General features: G+C 40.2%; 3 protein-coding genes across 3 annotated transcripts; 1 reads left to right on the top strand and 2 right to left on the bottom strand.

Moving 5' to 3' along the window:
* Positions 1-266: 266 nt before the first annotated feature.
* On the bottom strand, positions 267-8,715 carry LOC133849243 (chloride intracellular channel Clic). Its single transcript, XM_062285181.1, has 4 exons — positions 8,280-8,715; positions 1,260-1,769; positions 1,081-1,191; positions 267-1,007 (listed from the first exon to the last, which is right to left on the bottom strand). The coding sequence occupies exons 1-4, from the start codon at positions 8,370-8,372 to the stop codon at positions 930-932; spliced, it is 792 nt and encodes a 263-aa protein (XP_062141165.1). The 5' UTR covers positions 8,373-8,715; the 3' UTR covers positions 267-929.
* A 325-nt stretch (positions 8,716-9,040) lies between these two features.
* On the top strand, positions 9,041-13,223 carry LOC133849228 (nuclear pore complex protein Nup93-1). The gene is made up of 5 exons (XM_062285154.1): positions 9,041-9,307; positions 9,372-9,552; positions 9,608-10,477; positions 11,742-12,370; positions 12,442-13,223. The coding sequence occupies exons 1-5, from the start codon at positions 9,147-9,149 to the stop codon at positions 13,139-13,141; spliced, it is 2,541 nt and encodes an 846-aa protein (XP_062141138.1). The 5' UTR covers positions 9,041-9,146; the 3' UTR covers positions 13,142-13,223.
* Positions 13,224-13,328: 105 nt separating this feature from the next.
* On the bottom strand, positions 13,329-19,102 carry LOC133849231 (LIM domain-containing protein jub). Its single transcript, XM_062285159.1, is given in 8 exon segments — positions 13,329-13,483; positions 13,485-13,615; positions 13,671-13,836; positions 13,910-13,972; positions 14,907-15,076; positions 15,144-15,284; positions 16,990-17,010; positions 17,129-19,102. Coding segments are annotated over 8 exon segments (2,469 nt in total). The 5' UTR covers positions 18,789-19,102; the 3' UTR covers positions 13,329-13,366.
* Positions 19,103-19,567: the final 465 nt, after the last annotated feature.

Below are 19,567 nucleotides of genomic sequence, written 5' to 3' on the forward strand. Positions count from 1 at the left end.
TCAATCAGGGCTGCATAATCTGTTCTTACTAACATCGATTTTTAGGAGCGCCAATTGTATTCAAATATGTATCGTTTTGCCTAAATTATCGATTATCCATTTAAATTCCAAATATGGTCAAGTTCCATAGAAAAACTAAATTTTAATGGAGCTGTCCCCAAGTACACCCTCTTAAATGCAATAGTCAATAAAAACTCAAAAATATGTATTTCAAATTGGTTTTGTTTTTATTTATAATTGTTCACTTAATACAAAAATACTCTTAATTTCCTCTTCTCATATTCTTATTGATTTGTTTTTTTTTTTAATTTTTTCTTGTTATGGTATTAAATAAAAATTTAAAGCAAACAAAATGGCAACATGCGCCAGGGAGCCAAAAAAAAAAAAGAAATAAAAAATTGATTGAAAATAAGAACAACACTTTTTCCGTTTACATAGAAAAGCTCCTTGCAGATTGATAAAACAAAAATCTAATAAAAGGGAAACCCAGAGGATACGTTTTGTTAATGTATATCAAATACATTTTCTTGTAGCTTTAATCGTAATTAAACCAAAAAAAACACGCAGGCGGGCAATGAAGTCAAAAATGTTTTTAAAATACAAGTCAAAAATAAAAAATAATGCATAGCGTTTCAGAGGAGGAAGGCAACGGTGGCTGCTTAAAAGAAAAACAATTGCTTGTCATCTTGCGTATCTATATAAAGGTATATAAATATATATGCATGTCATATACGTATTATTGTATGTATATAGTATATGTATATATATACTATACATATTCTACTTGTATGCTTTTTGTATAGTTGTAGTAGTATGTGTTGTCATTCAAAGTTGTCGCTGAATAGTTGCAGTTGTAGTTGTAGAGTTGTCACAAAAAAAAGTACAATAATAATAATAATAATAATAACTGTGCATGGCTCTATAGAACTCTACTCTGAAATATCAATTGGAATGGATGTGGTAAACGTTGGCGTCTCCAGCTCCTCATGCTTCTTCATTTTGAGACTCTGCGAATGTTAAGAGAGAAATGTCAAACATTTAGTTGAGATCCAAATGGGGAAGGCAAAGACGTACTCTTACCTGTTGCAGCTTATAATGGTTGATAATGTCCTGGTCGGCTGGGCATGATTGTGTGAAAGCATCCAGCTGATACATATGATACATGTAACGCCACAGCGCCGTCAAATGCGTCTACAAAAGAGAATAGATTTCATTTCATTTGAAGATAAGTGATTTCAAAGGTATAGCTTCATCCTTACCGGTATCTCAAAATCGACAAAGTATTTGCCTGCAACGCGTATGTGCTGCAGACGAGGCATGAGCTCGCAATCGAAGCAGCACATGGTGTCGCCGGTAAGGAAACGTGTATTGCGATTGGCCAAATGATCGTTGATCTTCTTGAGATGCGACAAGAGCGCATTGTTCTTCGCCTCGTCCTTCTTCACCAGCATCAGCTTCAACTTCACGTACAGATTCTCGATCAGCGTGGCCACATCTTTGTCCTGCACAAACAGATTATAGCCGCCGGGTATGTTCTTCATGATATGACGTTCAATCTTCTCGTTCTCCAAAATGGCCAAGCCATTGTCAATCAGAATTGGTGGATGTGTTGCCTCGAAGTTGGTGCGAAAATCTGGTGGCGGCTTCTGCATATCCACTGTGGTCACCTTCAGACTGATCGTCTTCAGCTCGGCCAGCAGATACAGATCCATAAAGTACTCCTGACAGAACAGGCAGGCGCCCTTGCGACGTCCATCGATGGTCGAGGCCTATGTGGATTCAAAAGGAGGAAAAGAATGATGCTAATTATAATTTCGATATTCAACTGGGTCAAATGGGCATACAAATGATCACTAATGGCTGATCGCGTGCCATGTTAAATGAATAAATCAAATGAATTTTTAACAAATTGTGCCAAAATACAGTCGACACTCGATTGCGTGAAAAGCAAATAGCCGCAAAATCGTTTCACTTTGCATAACCTGAATACAAATAGTAGATACAGTGGCTAAATTGAATAATCGGATAAGCTTCTTAACTAAATATATGCATATTTACTAGTTTATGTACAAATTGATACTTTAGCGTTTCCATCTAACTGATCATTAAACAAAAATATGCAATTTTATTTCATAACTGTTAACTTTAAGAATTAAGAAATAAATAAAAATAAATAATGAGTTAAATCAATAATCAGTTTTACTAAAAGTTTACTATAATCATATTTTAAAGAACTTTGGTTAATATCTTAGGAATGAAATAAAATATGTTTAATGAGAAATTGTCGTTGCTTGTTAAAGCTTTGAAACCGATTTAACAAAGTTATTTCTCATGAGTTAAATCAATAATCAGTAAAAGTTTACTATAAGAAGAAATTGCCTAATATCTTAGGAATGAAATAAAATATGTTTTTTGCTTTGAAACCGATTTAACAAAGTTTAACATTTGAGTTAAATCAATAATCAGTTTTTCTAAAACTTTACTATAATCATATTTTAAAGAAATTTGCCTAATATCTTAGGAATGAAATAAAATATGTTGAGTGAGAAATTCTCGTTGCTTGTTAAAGCTTTGAAACCGATTTAACAAAGTTATTTCACTTTGCATAACCAGAATATATTCGCTCGAGTGTCGAACGTAAATTTGATCATGTGACATCATCATTAACCATGGACGAGCGTCGCGTGATGCATTGTTGACGCATATGTACGACGACGACGATGATGATGATGATGATGATGATGAAGGGGGGCGCATCGAAAAGTACATGGCCAGGAAGTGCCAAGTTCTTGGCATCACCGACAACACACTTCACACACATATTTGTATACGACGCCTGCGTGGCATTTGACCAAAGAGACGTGTGTGATGATGATGTGATGTCATCATCTTTCCATTTCCAGCTCTCTTTGCTATTGTTCAAATTCGACTTGTTGATTTACCGACAGCCGGTAATAAACACATGTACATGTGCATGCGCATGTTTGCGTTTGCATGTGTGTGTGTGTGTGAGTGTGTTAGATAAAAGCATGCAATTGTGTTTGTAAGTTTTTACACGGCACAACAACAGACGAATCCATTTACAGAGCGTCGTCGTTGTACGTACAAGGTTGCCAGCTGTTGCCTAAAATAGATGTCTTGTAATAATCGCCTGCCAATCGATAATGAGTAATCGCATGGAGTAACGATTACCCTAGCGATTTACCTGTCATCAACACTATCGTAATCGCACGCAATCAGCTGTTTTAGCATTTACACACATCGTTTACACACACTAGCAGGCCAGGCCAGCCAGTCAGCCAACAAACGGGGCAATTGCGTTTAATTTTCAAATTAGAAGTAATTAACGTGCGTGCTGATGTATTTAGAAATGTTAATAGCTTAATAAACACATACAAACATTATTGTACATGATTAAATGTCGCCAATAGCATAACATTTATTTGTACAAAATGTGTACATAATATCTTTTTGTATGTATAGAAGTAGGGTAGAAAATAAATCACGCCCACATCGACCAACCGCCCCTCATTAGGCAGTCAAGCATGGGGCCGGTGAAACGATTGAGGAATGGGAATGGGAAAAGGGAAGGAGAAGGAGGAGGAGAAGGGAGCGTCGTCACGGGTGCGTCGTTCACTCAAAGCATTTAACGCTTGAGCTTTAACGCTTTATTTTTTATTGCGGCAGAAATAGTTGTACATGTGCAGCCGATGTACAACAACAACAAACTCAACACACACAATTGTATATATACAAATGTACTTTCAACTTCCCAAATGACCTGATTACTTTTTCCCCAAACAACTCATTACCCGTCTGTATACGTGAGTGGCAAAAGTAATTACGTTTGCCGTATGTGTGCTTTGCAAAGTGTATTTATTGCACATGTGCAACACGTCAAAGGTCAAGATGGTCTTGCTCTCTCTTTCTCCCCTCATTGAATTGTAATTGCAACTTGGAACAACTGATTGCAATTGCCAATCAAAAATAGAAATGACGATCAGAAGTACAGAATAAATAACGAAACCACCAAAAGCAGAAGCAAAATGTCAAGTGGCATACAACAGCACAATTCATAAGTATATTTGAAGATCGTGGACCATAAACAAAATGAAATGCTTTGCCAAAAACAACAGCAACGACAACAATCGCTGATCAGTCATAAAAAAATAATAATACGTTAATTTTGAAATACATTTCATTTAGCTGGCCAATAAATTATCGTTGATGGAGAAACAGCCAGCCAGATATTGAATGGCATTCAGAGAAGTGAGACAAATATATGTATTCTATGTGGTTTATTGTCTCTTTTCCACCCACTATTTGTTATCGTTTGTGTCCGTGTAGTTGTGTGTGTGTTTGTATGTGTGCTCATGACTTCTTCTATTGCTATTCCACCATTCCTAGTTAAAGCAGCAAAAACATCTCCGTCTGTTCGATTCCTCTTGATTTGTTGCTTTCGTTGTATAAGTGGGGGCAACGTAATTAAACAGAAATAATAGTGCGATAAGATAAAATACAAAAAATAAAATTCAAATTGTTAGCGCGGCGAACATATAAATGAGAAGAATGAATATATGTATGTATGTTCATAAATACATATGTACATCTGCATACCACTGTATTTATGTGCTTAAGTTCAAGCGTGCGTTATTTTTGGAACCGGTTCGCTCGCGCTGACAGCTGCAGTGAGCAGCACAATAATTTTCGGCAATGACATTATGACTGTGCTGCCAGAATTGTGGGTAAAAACGTGGCTTAAAAATGGCTAAAATAAAGTATTTGCAATTGCTTTAAAAATAACCATGCAGTAGTTCAGTAGAAAATAATCACAAATTAGAATTGAGCCCTTGCTATATAGAATTAAATAAATAAACAAATAAAGTACAAGAAATGAACTCTTTCCTAAATATGCTCTCTCTAATTTGATTTACGCATAAAATAGTTTGAATAGGGAAATTTTTTTTTTAGGAATCTGAAGTTATCGACAAATATAATTACTTTGAAAACATATTTATTTTAATTTCCGAGCGTCTGTTTTCCATAATTCGCATATAGAAAGATTGTTCTAAAATTAGTCACTCCACTTCTAAATGTTGTTGTTGATATGAAATTTGACGGGTTTTCAATGAAAACACGTAGAACTAGCCAAAATATGTGACAAATACAATTAAAATAAAGAAATGGCTGATTAGCTATAAAGGTGCCTATGTCTTGCCCTAAAAAGGCAAAAGTGACAGCACTGATGCGAGCATGCTTGCACACACATGTACATACTATGTTGAGGGCGGGCAGAGAGATGTCAACCTTGAGCGCTTTCTTGCCGTTTGCTCCACCATCAAAAACAGAAACAGAAAAAAAATACATACACGAAATACATATCTTATCAAAAAGCAGCGGAAGCAAGCACAGGCAAAGCGACTTCAGCATGATGAAGTAATAGCCAAAAAAAAATAATAATAAAATATAATCAAGAGTGACTGCCGCGGTATGGAAGGAGAATGAAGAACGTGAGCTTGAAGAATGCTCACTTGGCTCGTATCTTGGCCTAAATTGGTAAATGGCTAATGGGTTTCTTGTTGCCGTTTTTTATTTTTTTTTTTCCATATTTTTGTTTTTTTGTTCTTTATCGTCTTCACCTTTCGTGTCTTATTATTATTATTATTTATGGCATGCTGAGACGACGACGACGCTTGTCAATTTAATTTGCAAAGAACTCTGGGCTGTGAATTAATTGCTATTTTAGTGCAGCACAAATATACAGATAAAATAAATATAGTGGGGTGTTAAGTCATTTACACAATATAATAAATCGCCTTCCATTGCGAAATGTATTTTAAAAGGCAGTGTCAGAAAGATAAACATAAACATTGCGCAGCTCCACTTTTTCTTCTTCTCTCCTATAGCGTGTACTTTTGGATTTGTCAATGAAAATGCATCCACACATGCCACCCACTCCAATAGCAACAACAACAGCTACACCAACAGCAACTGCAAGAGCAAGAGTAAGAAGAAGCAGAAGAACATGCACAACAAACAATAGCATGACAAGCCTCTCTTGCGTGCTTTGCTTAAATGTCATGGTGGATGGAGCGCGCCTTGGTTGGAGATGAGCGCGTGAGCAGATCGTGATTATATGATCTAATAAATATTATGCACAATTTGCATTACAATACAAATATAAAACTTTATGAATTGTCAATCAGTTATGTTTATTGCCAAACAAACTGCGATCGGTAATCACACACACACCTTAAAGAGCTGTAGCCAAAAGTTATCGATACATTTTCGATGCCAAATAAAGGCATCGAACGAAGCGCAATTGTAGTTGTAATTGACGTTGTTTTGTTTTTCATCTATTATGTGTGCATGCATATGTATGTGCGAGTGTGTGTGTGTGTGGGCGATGACTGTTGCGATGCCTCTTGGGCCTTTGGCTTTGGCCAAGGAGGCGGAAAACTGCACACGAGAAAAACCTGTTTAGCGTTCAATGATTGTGTGTTTTGTTTGTTGTTAGTTTGTTGGACCTCGAACATACAACACACAACACTCAACACGCAGACACAAACAAGCAAGCAAGCAAGTTGGGAAGAGTGAATGCTGCTCTTGCTGCTTTCTTCATCTGTGCAGCCAGCAACCACATAATAATAACAAGCGGGCGCAATGTATTTGGGCGCAAAACCAAATTGAACTTTCACTTTTTGCTTAAACGCTTTATTTGTACATTTACGTGTATTGTGATGTTATTTTCCTTTTGATCATTGCAAATGCCAAATGTCCACACATACACGAACATGATCATATGTATGTATGTATGTGTGTGCATTATGTCAAAGACGCTTCTGCTTCGTTGAGAGAGGAGTGCATTGAGTTCAACAGGTGCGCTTTGCTTTGCTTTGGTCCCCGCCATGTTTCACTTTCTCTCTGCATTACAAAAAGCACGATGCGCGCTATGGGATTGGAATTGGGATGTGAGTGAGGGAGTGAGAGAGAGACAGAGAGGGTGACAACAACAGTATGCAATTGGGAGTTGGAGTTGTGTGTGGAGTTGCATTAGTCATGCTTTTATATAGGGTGCGGCACATACAAACACATTCGTGAACATGCGTGTGCCTGTGTGGGTGTCAGAGGAGTGGCGCATAAGGCCCTAATAATAATGATTGTTGCTTTACTAATAGAATCAACAATGAATGAATGGGGCTTGCCAAAGACAATTACTTGGGCAAACAAACTGTTCACGAGCTTCAAGTATTTTCGACTTCTTCATATTGTACGTGAATGACGTAGGCTCCAAAGATATTTATTTCGATTTCGAAATCATATAGCAAAATGGAAACCTGTTCGTTGTCAGCCAATTGCGGCTATGAAAAATGATTAAGTTTATGCCAGATAAGAAATTATTAACTGAATAGCAGCAAATTGCAAGAATGCCTCTTGTAGTAGGGCTGTCAATACAAATGCAAACTCCAGCACATACGCACACTCACACACATGCAAATGCATATCGCCTAGCAAAGTGTTGGTATGCCCGATGTGTGTGTGTGTCTATATGTACGTGTGAGTGTGCTGCTTAGCTGGTCAAGAACATATTCAAGAGGAAAGAGGACAGCGAGATAACGAGAGAGAGCAAAACCAGTTTTTGCGATGCTCAACTTAGAAACAACAAAAACACTAAGACGAATAAGAAGAACACACTGACTGAGAGTAGACCCAATACTAAAGGGGGCGGGCAGCGGCGGCGGCAGCGCAGACAATAATGAATAAATACAACAAAAAAAAAAACGAAAAATGAACATAATGAATACGTTTTATATTTCTTCATGTGACACACACAGAAGTGGACGACAACAAGCAAAAGGTGAGAAACGATGTGGAAGAAGAAAGTGTCGGTGCAGCTGCAGCAGCAACAGCAGCTATTTGCAATACAACATTTTCACTTTATTGCAGCACAGCAAAAATTTGCAAAGCGCGCATAAAGAAATCTAATAAACTCACACACACACACAATTGCAGATATTATATATGTACTTGTATAGTTCGCAGTCACCTTCTGTAAGAAACACGCACCACCATTGGTATAGTCCAGAGCTGTCTACGAAGTATGTACATAGATAAGTTCTTGACTAGAACAATGAATGGAGACAATCGACACCAGTCATACTGAAGGGATACGAACACACAACATATGCATGCATACATAATCTGTGTGTGTGTGTGCCTGTGTATGCATTGCAAGTGGCTTTGTGTATGTCTGGTCTAGGCTGCAAAATAAAACCCACCTTGATGATCAATTCGATCTCGGGCACATCAAATTTGCTGCTGCCATTTGTCGACTCCGGCTGTGACTGTGGCTCAAAATCGGCGTCTGACATGATTTTAACGTTTTTGCAAAAGCTTCAAGTTCTCTCTTGTCTTGTGCACAAAATTTGTAAGTTTAAGTTTTGTTGGTGTTTTTTTTCCTTTTTTTTGCGTTGTTATCGCCGTTCTTTCTCGTCGTGCGCGTGACGTGCGTACGTGTTTTACTCTTTTTGTTGTGCTAATTTATTTTGCTAATATTCACACACGCGAAAAGAACGAGAACACACAGAAAACAATTTTCAAAAATTCACTGTACTTTAGCACGTCTGTCTCTCTGAATGTGTGTTGTAAAATACAAATGTGTTTAAAAAAATTACGTTTGCTTCCAACGGGAACGGCAAGCGATTGCGGTGTGCTGCTCGATTGCTAACAGCGTGACCGTAAGTTCATTTGAAAATACACTATTTTATACTGAAGTATTGGTCATATTTACAAAAACTAGCTGGTTACTCATCATATGGTAGAAGTTGGTATTTTGAATATTGCGAGTCGAAAAGGGCTTGCATTTTTACTATTTATTATACATTACATTATAATATATATATTCCACCTAATACTTTCGCTTGATATTCACATCGATTTATTATAATAAATTTTGTTAAAATGTCATCGATATTTTTCATCAAGATGACTGCGGCCACAAAGATTGCTCGATATTAAATGCAAAAGCTACCTATCGATATTTCAAAAGTAAAGCAACAATGCTTGCCGGCGTGCGGCGAGTTTAGAATTTCGACTTGTTATTTGTAATCATTGTCCCGTTTAGTTGAACATCAAATCGTGTAATAATGGATTTAAACGAACTGCTGCAGCAGGCGCAACGGCTCAACAATGAAACGAAAATGGACACCGAAATGCCGCGCGTGGAGCGCACACTGTCCCAAGTGCTGCAAGCCACGCAGGAAATGCATTCGCGGGTTACTCAGGCGGGCACAAATGATTTGCAAGCGTAAGTTTCTCTTTTTAATGATTAAGCTAGGCCACTGTTAGTAACTGCCATCATTCTGCTGCAGTCACATATTGATGGGATCGCGAGGTGTCGATTTGCCAAAGCTTACACAAAAGTTGGAATCGCTAAGCGCGCGAAAATCCTTTGAGCCACTGAATCCCCTGGCCGACACTGATGTGGAGGGATATCTGAAGAACGAGCGCGAGAACGCTATAATCGCCGTCATCGAGGAAACCAACAAGAATGCAAGTAGTCCTTATAAATATGCATAAATTTATAATTTCTTACGAATTCCCATAGATCTTCAGAAATGTGGAGCGCATACGCATGTGGCGCATGTTCGCGGAGTGGGGCGAGGAGAAGGAGCGTCTGCTTAACGCGCTAGTTGGTCCCAATCAAGAAGATTTTCCCGATGTGCATCGTCAAATGGTGCCCACTGTGCTGCCGCAAGACGCCCTGCCACGTTCCCGTCTCAATCGCATGGAGGCGATTTATGCGCATGAGATATGCGCCTACAATCAAAGTGCCACATTCCAGTGGAAGCTGCAGGGCCATCGTCCCAATCTGCTCACCAAGCTAACGCAGCTGGCCAAGGAGACGCTGAGCAATCTGGACAGTCAGGTGCACGAGATGTGGAGCGTGCTGTCGTACATGGCCAATGTGTCGCCATTGGGTCGCAGCACAGATCCGCTCAAGGCGCGTCAAACGGGACCGCAATTTGTGCAGCAAGCGCTGGCCTATTTGGAGAAATGCTATCGCCAATACATGAACACCGTCATCCAAAAGAATCGCCTCGTTGGACTGCGGGGCGGCATTCCCAATGTCTACAACACTGTCAGCTCCTTTGTGAGCATCACATTTCAGCAGCCTCAGTCTTTGGTGGGCCTGCTCGATGTCTCCCACAACCGACCCCTGTGGGCCTTGGTTTATTACAGTTTGCGCAGCGGTGATTATGCGGCTGCTGTGCAGTTCCTCAAGGAGGGCGGCGTTTGTCCGGAGCTATTGAAGCTGCTGCAGCACAAGCAACAGCAGCAGAAGTTGCAGCAACAGCAGGCGGGACATCCTCAGCAGTTTGGCTACCTAGAGCGACCGCATGCCAAGTTTGAGGGTCAGCTGAAGCTCGAGTACAACAACAAGCTGCGCGTCTGCACTGATCCCTACAAGAAAGCGGTAAGTCTAACGCAGTCTCAACAATTTTATATAGATGAAGGGCTTAAGATTTAGAGATCTATAAAATTAATACTAACGCTAATGATAAAGCAATGGCAGCGAAGGCCTTCAGCTTAAATTAGAGATCTACATGGCTTAAAGTTACTTGACATGTCTGTCGAACACAACTCAAGCCGTAAAAGCTAGAGGTTCATTTTTTTATTTCAAAAATGCCTAATGGAAGTCTTCTGATCGTCTAAAAATGTTATCAGTATATTTATGGGACATCGTTATATGAACAATGCATTTATGTTTAAGTCCAAATATATTTAAAAAATGAAAGTTGAAAAAGATAGAAGCTTGAAGTTCATTTTTTCATTCCGATAATTCCTTATGCAAGTCTTCAAATCATCTAAAATTCTTCAAAGAATATTTTTTAATTAACAATGCATTTATATTTTTGTTAGACTTTATTGACAAATATATTTGAAAGATATAATCAAACGGTAGAAGCTTGAGGTTCATTTTTTCATTCCTTAAGCGAGTCTTCTGACCATCTAAAGCTGTAAACAGAATATTTATTGGACATTTATATATTATTAATGCATTTATTTTCAAGTCCGAAAGCAGGAGAGTTAAAAAAGATATATCCAATCTATAAGTTATATAGAAAACTACTAACCGACTGCAGAACAATCAGTGTAATATCTAGGAGGCTGTAAAACCCAACTTTATAAAAAGGGGATTCTCAAAATTTCAGTTAAATTGGAATTAAAATATGTACAAATTATTGCAAATGATCCCGCAATGAAGATATTTGAATAAATTAAAACTCCATATCGTATTCTTCAATATGTGCTTATCGAAGACAGAAAACAAGTGTAGTTTTCGACTAAACAGAATATAACAAGCGTAATTTAAATGTTAGAGTTGCGAATTTTGGTATATATAATAATAATTTCTGAGAATCAGATAGAAAATGTGGAAGTTATTTGAGAAATTCCTTTGTATAGGCATTAATGTCTACTTACTAAGGGTCTAAGTAGCTTTGGTTGACAATTTGATATATTTTGTACTCTATATACCAATATTTTGAATGTAGTACTATATCAATATACTAAATGTAGGTATATTTTAGTATTTTTAGGTATATTAATTCGATATATTTTAAGAATAACACTGTTCTGCTTTGCTTTTATGCAAAATCGGTAGCGAGTATCTCACAGTCGAGCTCACTCGATTGGAACTTTCTTACTTGTATTAATTCTCATTTTTTTCTTGCCAGGTGTATGCCATTGTGTTGGCCTGTGATCCGCAGGAGCCGCACCAGGAGGTTGTGCGCACCATCGACGACTTTCTGTGGATGCAATTGTCGGTGCTGGCCACAGATGAACGTCCCGACTATCACATCGAGCGTTTGAGCTACGGCGGCCTGCAGTCGTTGATCCTCGACAAATACGGCGAGAATTACTTCAATGCCCGTGAGAAGACGCCACTGTACTTCCAGGTGCTGGTGCTGACCGGACAATTTGAGTCGGCCATCGAGTTCTTGGCACGCACCGATGCGAATCGTCCGCATGCCGTCCACATGGCCATCGCCCTCAATGAGCTCGGGATGCTGGGCACACCGGGGAGCGTTCAGCAGCCGCTGCTCAGCGCCGATTCGGACGATCCGGCACCGATGCGTCGCTTGAATCTGGCCCGTCTCATCATCATGTACACGAAATGCTTTGAGCAAACGGACACCAATGAGGCGCTGCAATATTATTATTTGTTGCGCAATTTCAAGTCACACGATGGTCGCAATCTAATGCTTAGCTGCATCTGTGATCTGCTTGTCGAGAACTGCGACGACAAGCTGCTGCAGCTGATCTTTGGCACATCCGATGCCAACGATCCGTGGACGTTCAACGGGTAAGAAAACATGTCGAGTTCCCTTTAGTGTAGTGTGTAGTATAAACGATTGTTAATCTTGTTTCTTTTAGTGGCATCTTCACGCAGTTCCCAAACATGGCACAGGACAAACAGGCGTTGGCCAGCATGGTGGGCGATGAGCTGTCGCAACGCACCAAATTCGAGCTCGCGATCAAGCTGTACTTCATTGCCGGCCAGCTGGAGCAGGCTTTGCGTTTGCTCTGCTCCCTCCTCACACAGGTGGTGCATCAACCGTCGCGTCCCGGCAGCATGCGCGAACAGCTAACAGCGATTGCGGAGCGCATGAATCATGCGTTGGCACGCCGCAAAATGGATGTGGACGAACATGTGTTGGGCACATATCAGTTGCTCTCGCAACTGTTGAAATTCTTCGACTATTATCATGCCGGAGAATCGCGTCTGGCCGCCGAAGTGTTGGCCAAACATCGCATAACACCCGACAACTGTCGCGAGGTGGACAGCTGCGTCAGCAGCTTGAAGTTGATTGGCTCCGATATTATCAAAGTGCTGCCCGATGTGCTGCTCGCTGCCATGGATCTGATACACGGCGAATATCAGCGTCTCAAGGGCGGCAATCTGTTGCAAGCGGACAACGATAACAGCAGCAGCACCATCAGCGATAAGGAAGAGTTGCTCCAGCAGCTGCGACAGCGTGCCAAGGCGTTGACCAACATGGCCGCAACGTTGCCCTATCGCATGCCCTCCGACACCAACAATCGTCTCGTGCAGCTCGAGATATTGATGCACTAAGAGAGTTGTTTCGAGATTTAAATTTTTGTGTATTTTGCGCTGCATGATTTATTAAAGATTGGATATCGTTTATTGCGAAATATGTTTGTGTGCGTTATAAATTTGTTGAATAGTTTACTTTTACGGTTTACGTTTACGTTTCTTGCATCAGTTATGTTTTTAGTCTAGTCTCGTTTTTTTGTTGGGGGAAGGGAGAGGAAGAGTCCGGCTACAACTCAGCTCAGCTCAGCCCATATACTGATAGGAGGCGCACACCGGCTCCTGGTGGCGTGTGTGCGGCGAGGATTGCAATGCGAGACGCTGCAGATGACAGCCACGGCAGAGCAGACGACCGTCAAGGGGGATAGCAACGTTTGTCCGGCTCATCGGTCAACTGCATGCCGCACTCCTCGCAGATGTAGCAATCGACATGGAAATCCTTGTCCATGGAAACCACGCGAACCGTCTCATCGGTGCCCTCGACGGGTGTGATGCCTAAGTGGGGAAATAACAAATTAGAAGAGGTCTTTCTTTCTTCTTGTTATCTTACCTTTGCCACAGCTGGCGCACTTGGGCGCAAACATGCGATGGTAATCGTTGACACAGTAAATCTTGTGATCCACATCGACGGTGAAGGGAACGCCGTCGAGGCATTCGTTGCAGATGCAGCATCGAAAGCAGCCCGGATGATACGATTTGCCCATAGCTTGCAGTATCTATAGCCACATACATACATGACAACAGTTGAGATGGCAATAGTATATGAGAGAGTGAGAGGGCAATACTTACCATTTCCATGATGAGATGCCCGCAGATGGCGCATTTCTCAGCCGTCTGCTGGAAACCTGAATACTGCAATGTCCAAGAAAAACAACAAATTTAAACAATGTACTACAATCGAGTGTGCTCGACTGTGAGACACTAGCGTTAGTCTTTTAAAGCCATCACCGTTGACTTTTAAGATTAGCAATTGATCTATATCTAAGCTGTACATCGTAATAAAATCTCATTTATTAACGAGTGTGCTCGACTGTGATCCTATTAAACCCTTTTCAGTTTGTGTCTTTGAACAGATTGTTAAGAGCAAGCAGGCAGACTGTAATCGTGTTCTTAACTTTGATTTTTAACGTTTTTTTTTATACTTTTCGCCTCATTCATTTAAGCTTAACTAAAAAAGAAGTAATTGATCTATGTTCTACATCATAATAATATCCCACTTATGAGCAAGTAAGAGAGCTACTCATTGTAAATAAAGGATTATTAATTATTCTTAAAATATACCACAAAAATATACCAAAAATTCTATTTGATATATTGATATAGTACTACATTGAAAATACCATAGAGTTCAAAATATACTAAGACTCTGAGATCTAGGTGTTCAAACGGACGGACAGACAGACAGACGTGGCTATATCATCTCTTTATAGGATTGGAGATATCTCCTTCTTTCTGACATACATTCCATGTAGACACAAAGTTATAATACCCTTCTATACTATGGGTAGCGTGTATAGAAATTGTAATAGGTGCTAGGCTCTTCTTCAGTCAGAAAATTACATTTAGGGATGTTTATATATACTGTTCCTTTATACTATATACATTACTAGCTGTAAACTTTTAGTACACAATAAAGAAAACTGACAATTTGGATCCTTACTTTGACAGCAAAAAAATGAAACTAAAGAAAACATAATATTTTAGATTGGGAAAAGAAGAGCTTGTAGAGTTTAGTAATATTCTAATCTCTCAGTACTGTATCCTATAAGCCCTGAGCTGAACCTACCATATAGTCCTCCTCGCAATAGACACGCCCATGCACATTGTAGAACGCCTTTCCGCGCAGAGCTCGACCGCAACTGCAGCAGATGAAGCAATTGGTGTGATATAGATTGCCCATCGCCTGGCACGCTTGTCCGGCGCCTTTCACCTTCTCCCCGCACGTGTGACAGATGCCTGGAAGATGGGAAAGTTGAGTTTGACTTCATTGCAGTTGTAATTGTAGTTGTAGTTGAGGACATACCAAAATATTCGCCATGCTCCTCGCTCTGTTCGATCTCCTCCTCAAGCTGGCGTGTCAGCTCCTCGATTTTACGCTGCGCTTCAGTCGGTCCAGCCGGACGTGGCGGAGTCACGCTGTACGGCAGTAGATTCTTGGTGAGACCTAAAGATCGTAGAAAATGAGAGTTGTATAAATAATCGAGTAAAAAAAGTGGCATAGGAATCTATTTTGGGAATACAAAAAAGAAATACAAAGCAAACTTTGAACCTTTACTGAATTTGAAACTCAATTGAAATTATTATCGCTAGGCAATTGTAATGAAATTTATAGAAATTGAAAAGCATGCGATTATAATATAAACATCAAATAATTTGTTTAAATATCTTTTATCGGAATTTTTATAATGTAAGAGTGCGGATCTAAATATGCTCTATTATGTCATAATATATGAAATATATTGCATTTATTTCAAATGAAAATCCTAAGGAAGGGAGGAAGTTAGTGTTCATTTTAATTATATCTAACCTTTTTAAATAATATAATATATTTCAAATGGTAAAATTGTGAAAAATATAACAGCGATGGTTAATTTATTTTCACTTTGAAGATAATCGCATTCCTTTTAATTTAAATGCATTGCATTTAACTACACATTTATGAAATTCATGAAATTCTTCTTTCATCATAATATATAAAATATATTGCATTTATTTCAAATGGAAAAATATATTGTAGAAAAGAAAAAGGTAATAATAATTAAAGACAATTGCATTCCTTTTAACTTAAATGCATTGCATTTAACTACACTTTTGTGAAATTCATGAAATTCTTTTTTTTTTATACAAAGTTGGTTGTATAAAGCAAAATTAAGCAAGATTAGAAAGGTAGTTTAGGTATAAAAATAACTTTAAAAAAAAATGATTGGTTTTCAATTATCGACATGACGATGATATTTGTTTTGTGTGTCGACAACTTCCAAAATATCGCCTGTATTTTGTTTGCTTTCGATTAAAGTAGGCGTGGTCGTATATTTCACTGCAAACTTGAACTGGGCAGGACAAAGAAAAGCAAATTTGGCAGCTCTAACGCTTGAGGTAAGCAAGTGCTTATGCTGACGGACGGACAGACGGATGAACGAATATACGCAAGAACCTTTTAAAAAAAGAAATCGTAGTCTGAAGACCTTAGTTGCTCTGGCTTATCTCATTGGAATAAGGAATTGCATACGTTATGTCAGTGAAATAATAATAATAATAAAAAATCTAATATTTGATATTAGTGGGGCATTCAATACTTCTATACTTTCGAATAGAGTCGAGTAGTCTTTTATCGAATTTATGTTTTAAATTCCCAAACACAACTAAATCAAAAATTTCAGAAGTAATAACTGACAGACAGACAGGCAGACGGATGAACAAATAGATGCAGAAACTTAAAAAAATGGAAACTTATTTTTAATATATAGTTTTAAATTGCCAAAAGCCTAACATATTCATAATAATAACTGAGATAACGTAATATTTTAAAAGGTAATATGTTATTTGATATTTAAGTTAGACATTCAATTATAAATTAAATATATAAATATTAAATAAATTTCCGAACGCAACTTTTTCCAAGATTTCAGAAGTTATTTCATTGTAATAACTGATGGACAGACAGACAGACGGATGAACGAAAGACATATAAACTAAAAAAAATCTATATTATGTTTTGAAATACTAAAAGGCAAAACTTTAGAAGCCATTTCACTATATAATAACTGAGATAACAAAAATTTGAAAAGTAAATACGATATTCGATATTTAAGTTGGGCATTCAATACAATAATACCCATCTATATCTATCTATATAGAGTCGATCATACCTCGTTTAGGCCGCAAAGCGGCTGCGAAAGCAATGAGTGAGAGAGAAAGAGAGATGATTAGTTAAGGTTATTTAGTTGGTTGGTGGATGGATGAGAATAGTAATTAGTAAACATGGCAATAACTGAGAGCTTTGTTTACCTGTGCTGCTCTGCGAGGGTGTTGGCGAGGTGGCCACAGCGAGGGGCGCTGTTGTTGCCAGGGGCGTGGCACGCAGCTGCAGCGGCTGCGCAGCGCTCGCTGTTGTTGTTGCCATCGTCTGAATGGGCAGCGGCTGTGATTGCAAATGCGACGACTGCAGCAATTGCTGTGGTTGTTGCTGTTGTTGTGGCAGTGGCTGCTGCTGTTGCTGCTGCTGTGTCAGTGGTTGCTGCTGTGAAGGCGGTGGCGGTGGCTGTGGACTTGCGGCGCTCAAACGCACATTGTTGGGACTGCGACTCTTGGTGTTGTTGTTGCTAATGCTATTGGTGTTGTTGCTGTTGCTATTCGTGTTGCTGTTGCTGTTACTATTAGTGTGGTTGTTGGTGTTCGTGTTGCTGCTGCTGCTGCGATGCAAATTGGCCGTCATGCAAACGTAATCGGAGCTGTTGATGTCCTCAATGTAGTTGGGATTGACGGACACATTGATGCCCAGCTGCGCCTGCTGCGGCTGCTTCAGTGGCGTATGCTGTTGCAGCTGCAATTTGGTTGCCACCGTCACCGGCGATGCCATCGGACTGAGGTGACTGGGCAGCGATAGATTGCGATATCGTTGCGTTGGCGAATGCAACCCACCAACTGTTGTCCCAGCTGCCGATCCCGATCCAGCTCCAGCTGCTGCTGCCGAGCTGTTGCTGCTGATGCTGCGCTGATGGAGCGGCGATGATGCCGATAGCAGCAAGGCGTTAAGCTCCACATTGTGTGGCGTGGGCGTGGCCATCTCGGTGTGCTGATAAATGCTGGCGGTGGCCGGCGATGCTTGCGGCTGGGCTCGCTGCCCGGAATGCGGTATAATGTTCTCATAGATGGGCGCCGTGGCCGACAGCTCCTCAATGGGATGCGGATGGGGATGTGGATGTGAATGCTTCAACGCTCCAGCTCCAGCTGCTGCTGCTCCTGCTGCTATGGTTGTTGCTTCCGGCACCGGCGTGTGGGCAAAACGACCGCCGCCAATCGGTTGCATCAACAGATAATCGTTGAGCATGACACTCTGCCTGCTCGCCGGACTCTGCGGCTGGGCACGCTTCTGATTCGTATCGAATTGCCCGTAGAACTCCAGATTCTCGTAGACGGGCGAATGCTTTTGGGGCACAATACGTTGGCCCAGCACCTGGGCGGTGGGTGCATAGATGTGTGGTGAGCCGCCGCCACGCTGTTGCAACATGGCAGCGCTGCCCATGCTGCTGCTGTTGTTGCCACTCCCACTCCCACTGCCACTGCCGCCGTTACCCATCATCCCGAGCATGTGATCCATGCTCGTTTTGGGCGTTGCAGTGGCATATTTGGAGGCGGCTATGATGCTGCCGCGCTCATAAAGCGTGTAATCCTCGCTGCTGGGCAGGCGTGGTTGCATTAGTTGCTGTTGTTGCTGCTGCTGCTGTTGATGATGATGATGATGCAGTTGCTGCTGCTGCAGCTGTTGATGATGTTGTTGTTGTTGTTGCTGCTGCTGCTGCGGCTCGTGCATATAGTGCTCGATGGCGCCGGGCGAACGTTGATAGCTGCCAATGTGTAGACGCTGCATTAATGTCTCATAATCAGAATCACCAACTCCGCCTCCTCCTCCTGGTCCCCCCTCCTCCCACCACCGCGCTGGTGGCATTTCGATGCGTTCGCTGGGTGGTCATTATGCACACACACACTATTGCAGCATATACGTCGCATGCATATATGTTATGTATGTGTGTGTGTGTGAGTATGACTCGTTTTTTTGGGGAGCGCTGACTTCCAACAATTGCTGCCTCGTTCAATAACTTCTTCCAAAGGCCGCCGCTCTATGAAATGATTTCAATTTGTTTCACTTTTCTTTATCAACTGGGTAACAGCAACATTTTTCTTCAATTTTTGGTGGAAAACAAAGGCAGCGAACGAAGAGAAGAATCTCTCTCATGCACAATAACACACATACACTACACTTATGTGTGTATATGTATGATAGGTTTGTTGATCTTCTATCGATACATCGATTTAAGCAATGCGTTTCACTTCATTACATTATTATCGATACTCCACTCAATTACAACAGCCGTTGGCCGGTAATGACAGCAAAGAAATCGGCGAGAGTTAAATACTTATTTTTTACGTTTCTCTAGCAACACATAATTTTCAAAGATTAGTAGACATTTAGCATGTGAACCATTAATCACTACTCCAGTCTATCGATACCTGGCTTAAAAAATACTCCGCGCGATACTTCGCAGCGCTGCGCAAGTGTGCGCTGAACTGCCGCTAGATGGCGCTTCTTCGAAGTTGGCAACTTCAGTTTGAATTCAAAAAAAACAGTTGGAAGTTTTAATAGCAATAAAGTTTGCACTCGTAATTTGCTTTATTTATTGTTTTTGTTTTTTTTTGTGTTTTTTTCTGAGTTTACAATCAGTATAT

Source organism: Drosophila sulfurigaster, chromosome X, assembly GCF_023558435.1.
Source record: "Drosophila sulfurigaster albostrigata strain 15112-1811.04 chromosome X, ASM2355843v2, whole genome shotgun sequence".
Lineage (NCBI taxonomy): Eukaryota > Metazoa > Arthropoda > Insecta > Diptera > Drosophilidae > Drosophila > Drosophila sulfurigaster.

Bases quoted from the DNA above. Each gene is read 5' to 3' on its own strand.
- LOC133849243 (XM_062285181.1), bottom strand. From the start codon at position 8,372: ATGTCAGACGCCGATTTTGAGCCACAGTCACAGCCGGAGTCGACAAAT. The intron at 1,770-8,279 runs GTGGGTTTTATT...GAATCCACATAG, and splicing joins AGATCGAATTGATCATCAAG to GCCTCGACCATCGATGGACG. The intron at 1,192-1,259 runs GTAAGGATGAAG...TCTCTTTTGTAG, and splicing joins TTGTCGATTTTGAGATACCG to ACGCATTTGACGGCGCTGTG.
- LOC133849228 (XM_062285154.1), top strand. From the start codon at position 9,147: ATGGATTTAAACGAACTGCTGCAGCAGGCGCAACGGCTCAACAATGAA. The intron at 9,553-9,607 runs GCAAGTAGTCCT...GAATTCCCATAG, and splicing joins TCGAGGAAACCAACAAGAAT to ATCTTCAGAAATGTGGAGCG. The intron at 10,478-11,741 runs GTAAGTCTAACG...TTTTCTTGCCAG, and splicing joins CTGATCCCTACAAGAAAGCG to GTGTATGCCATTGTGTTGGC.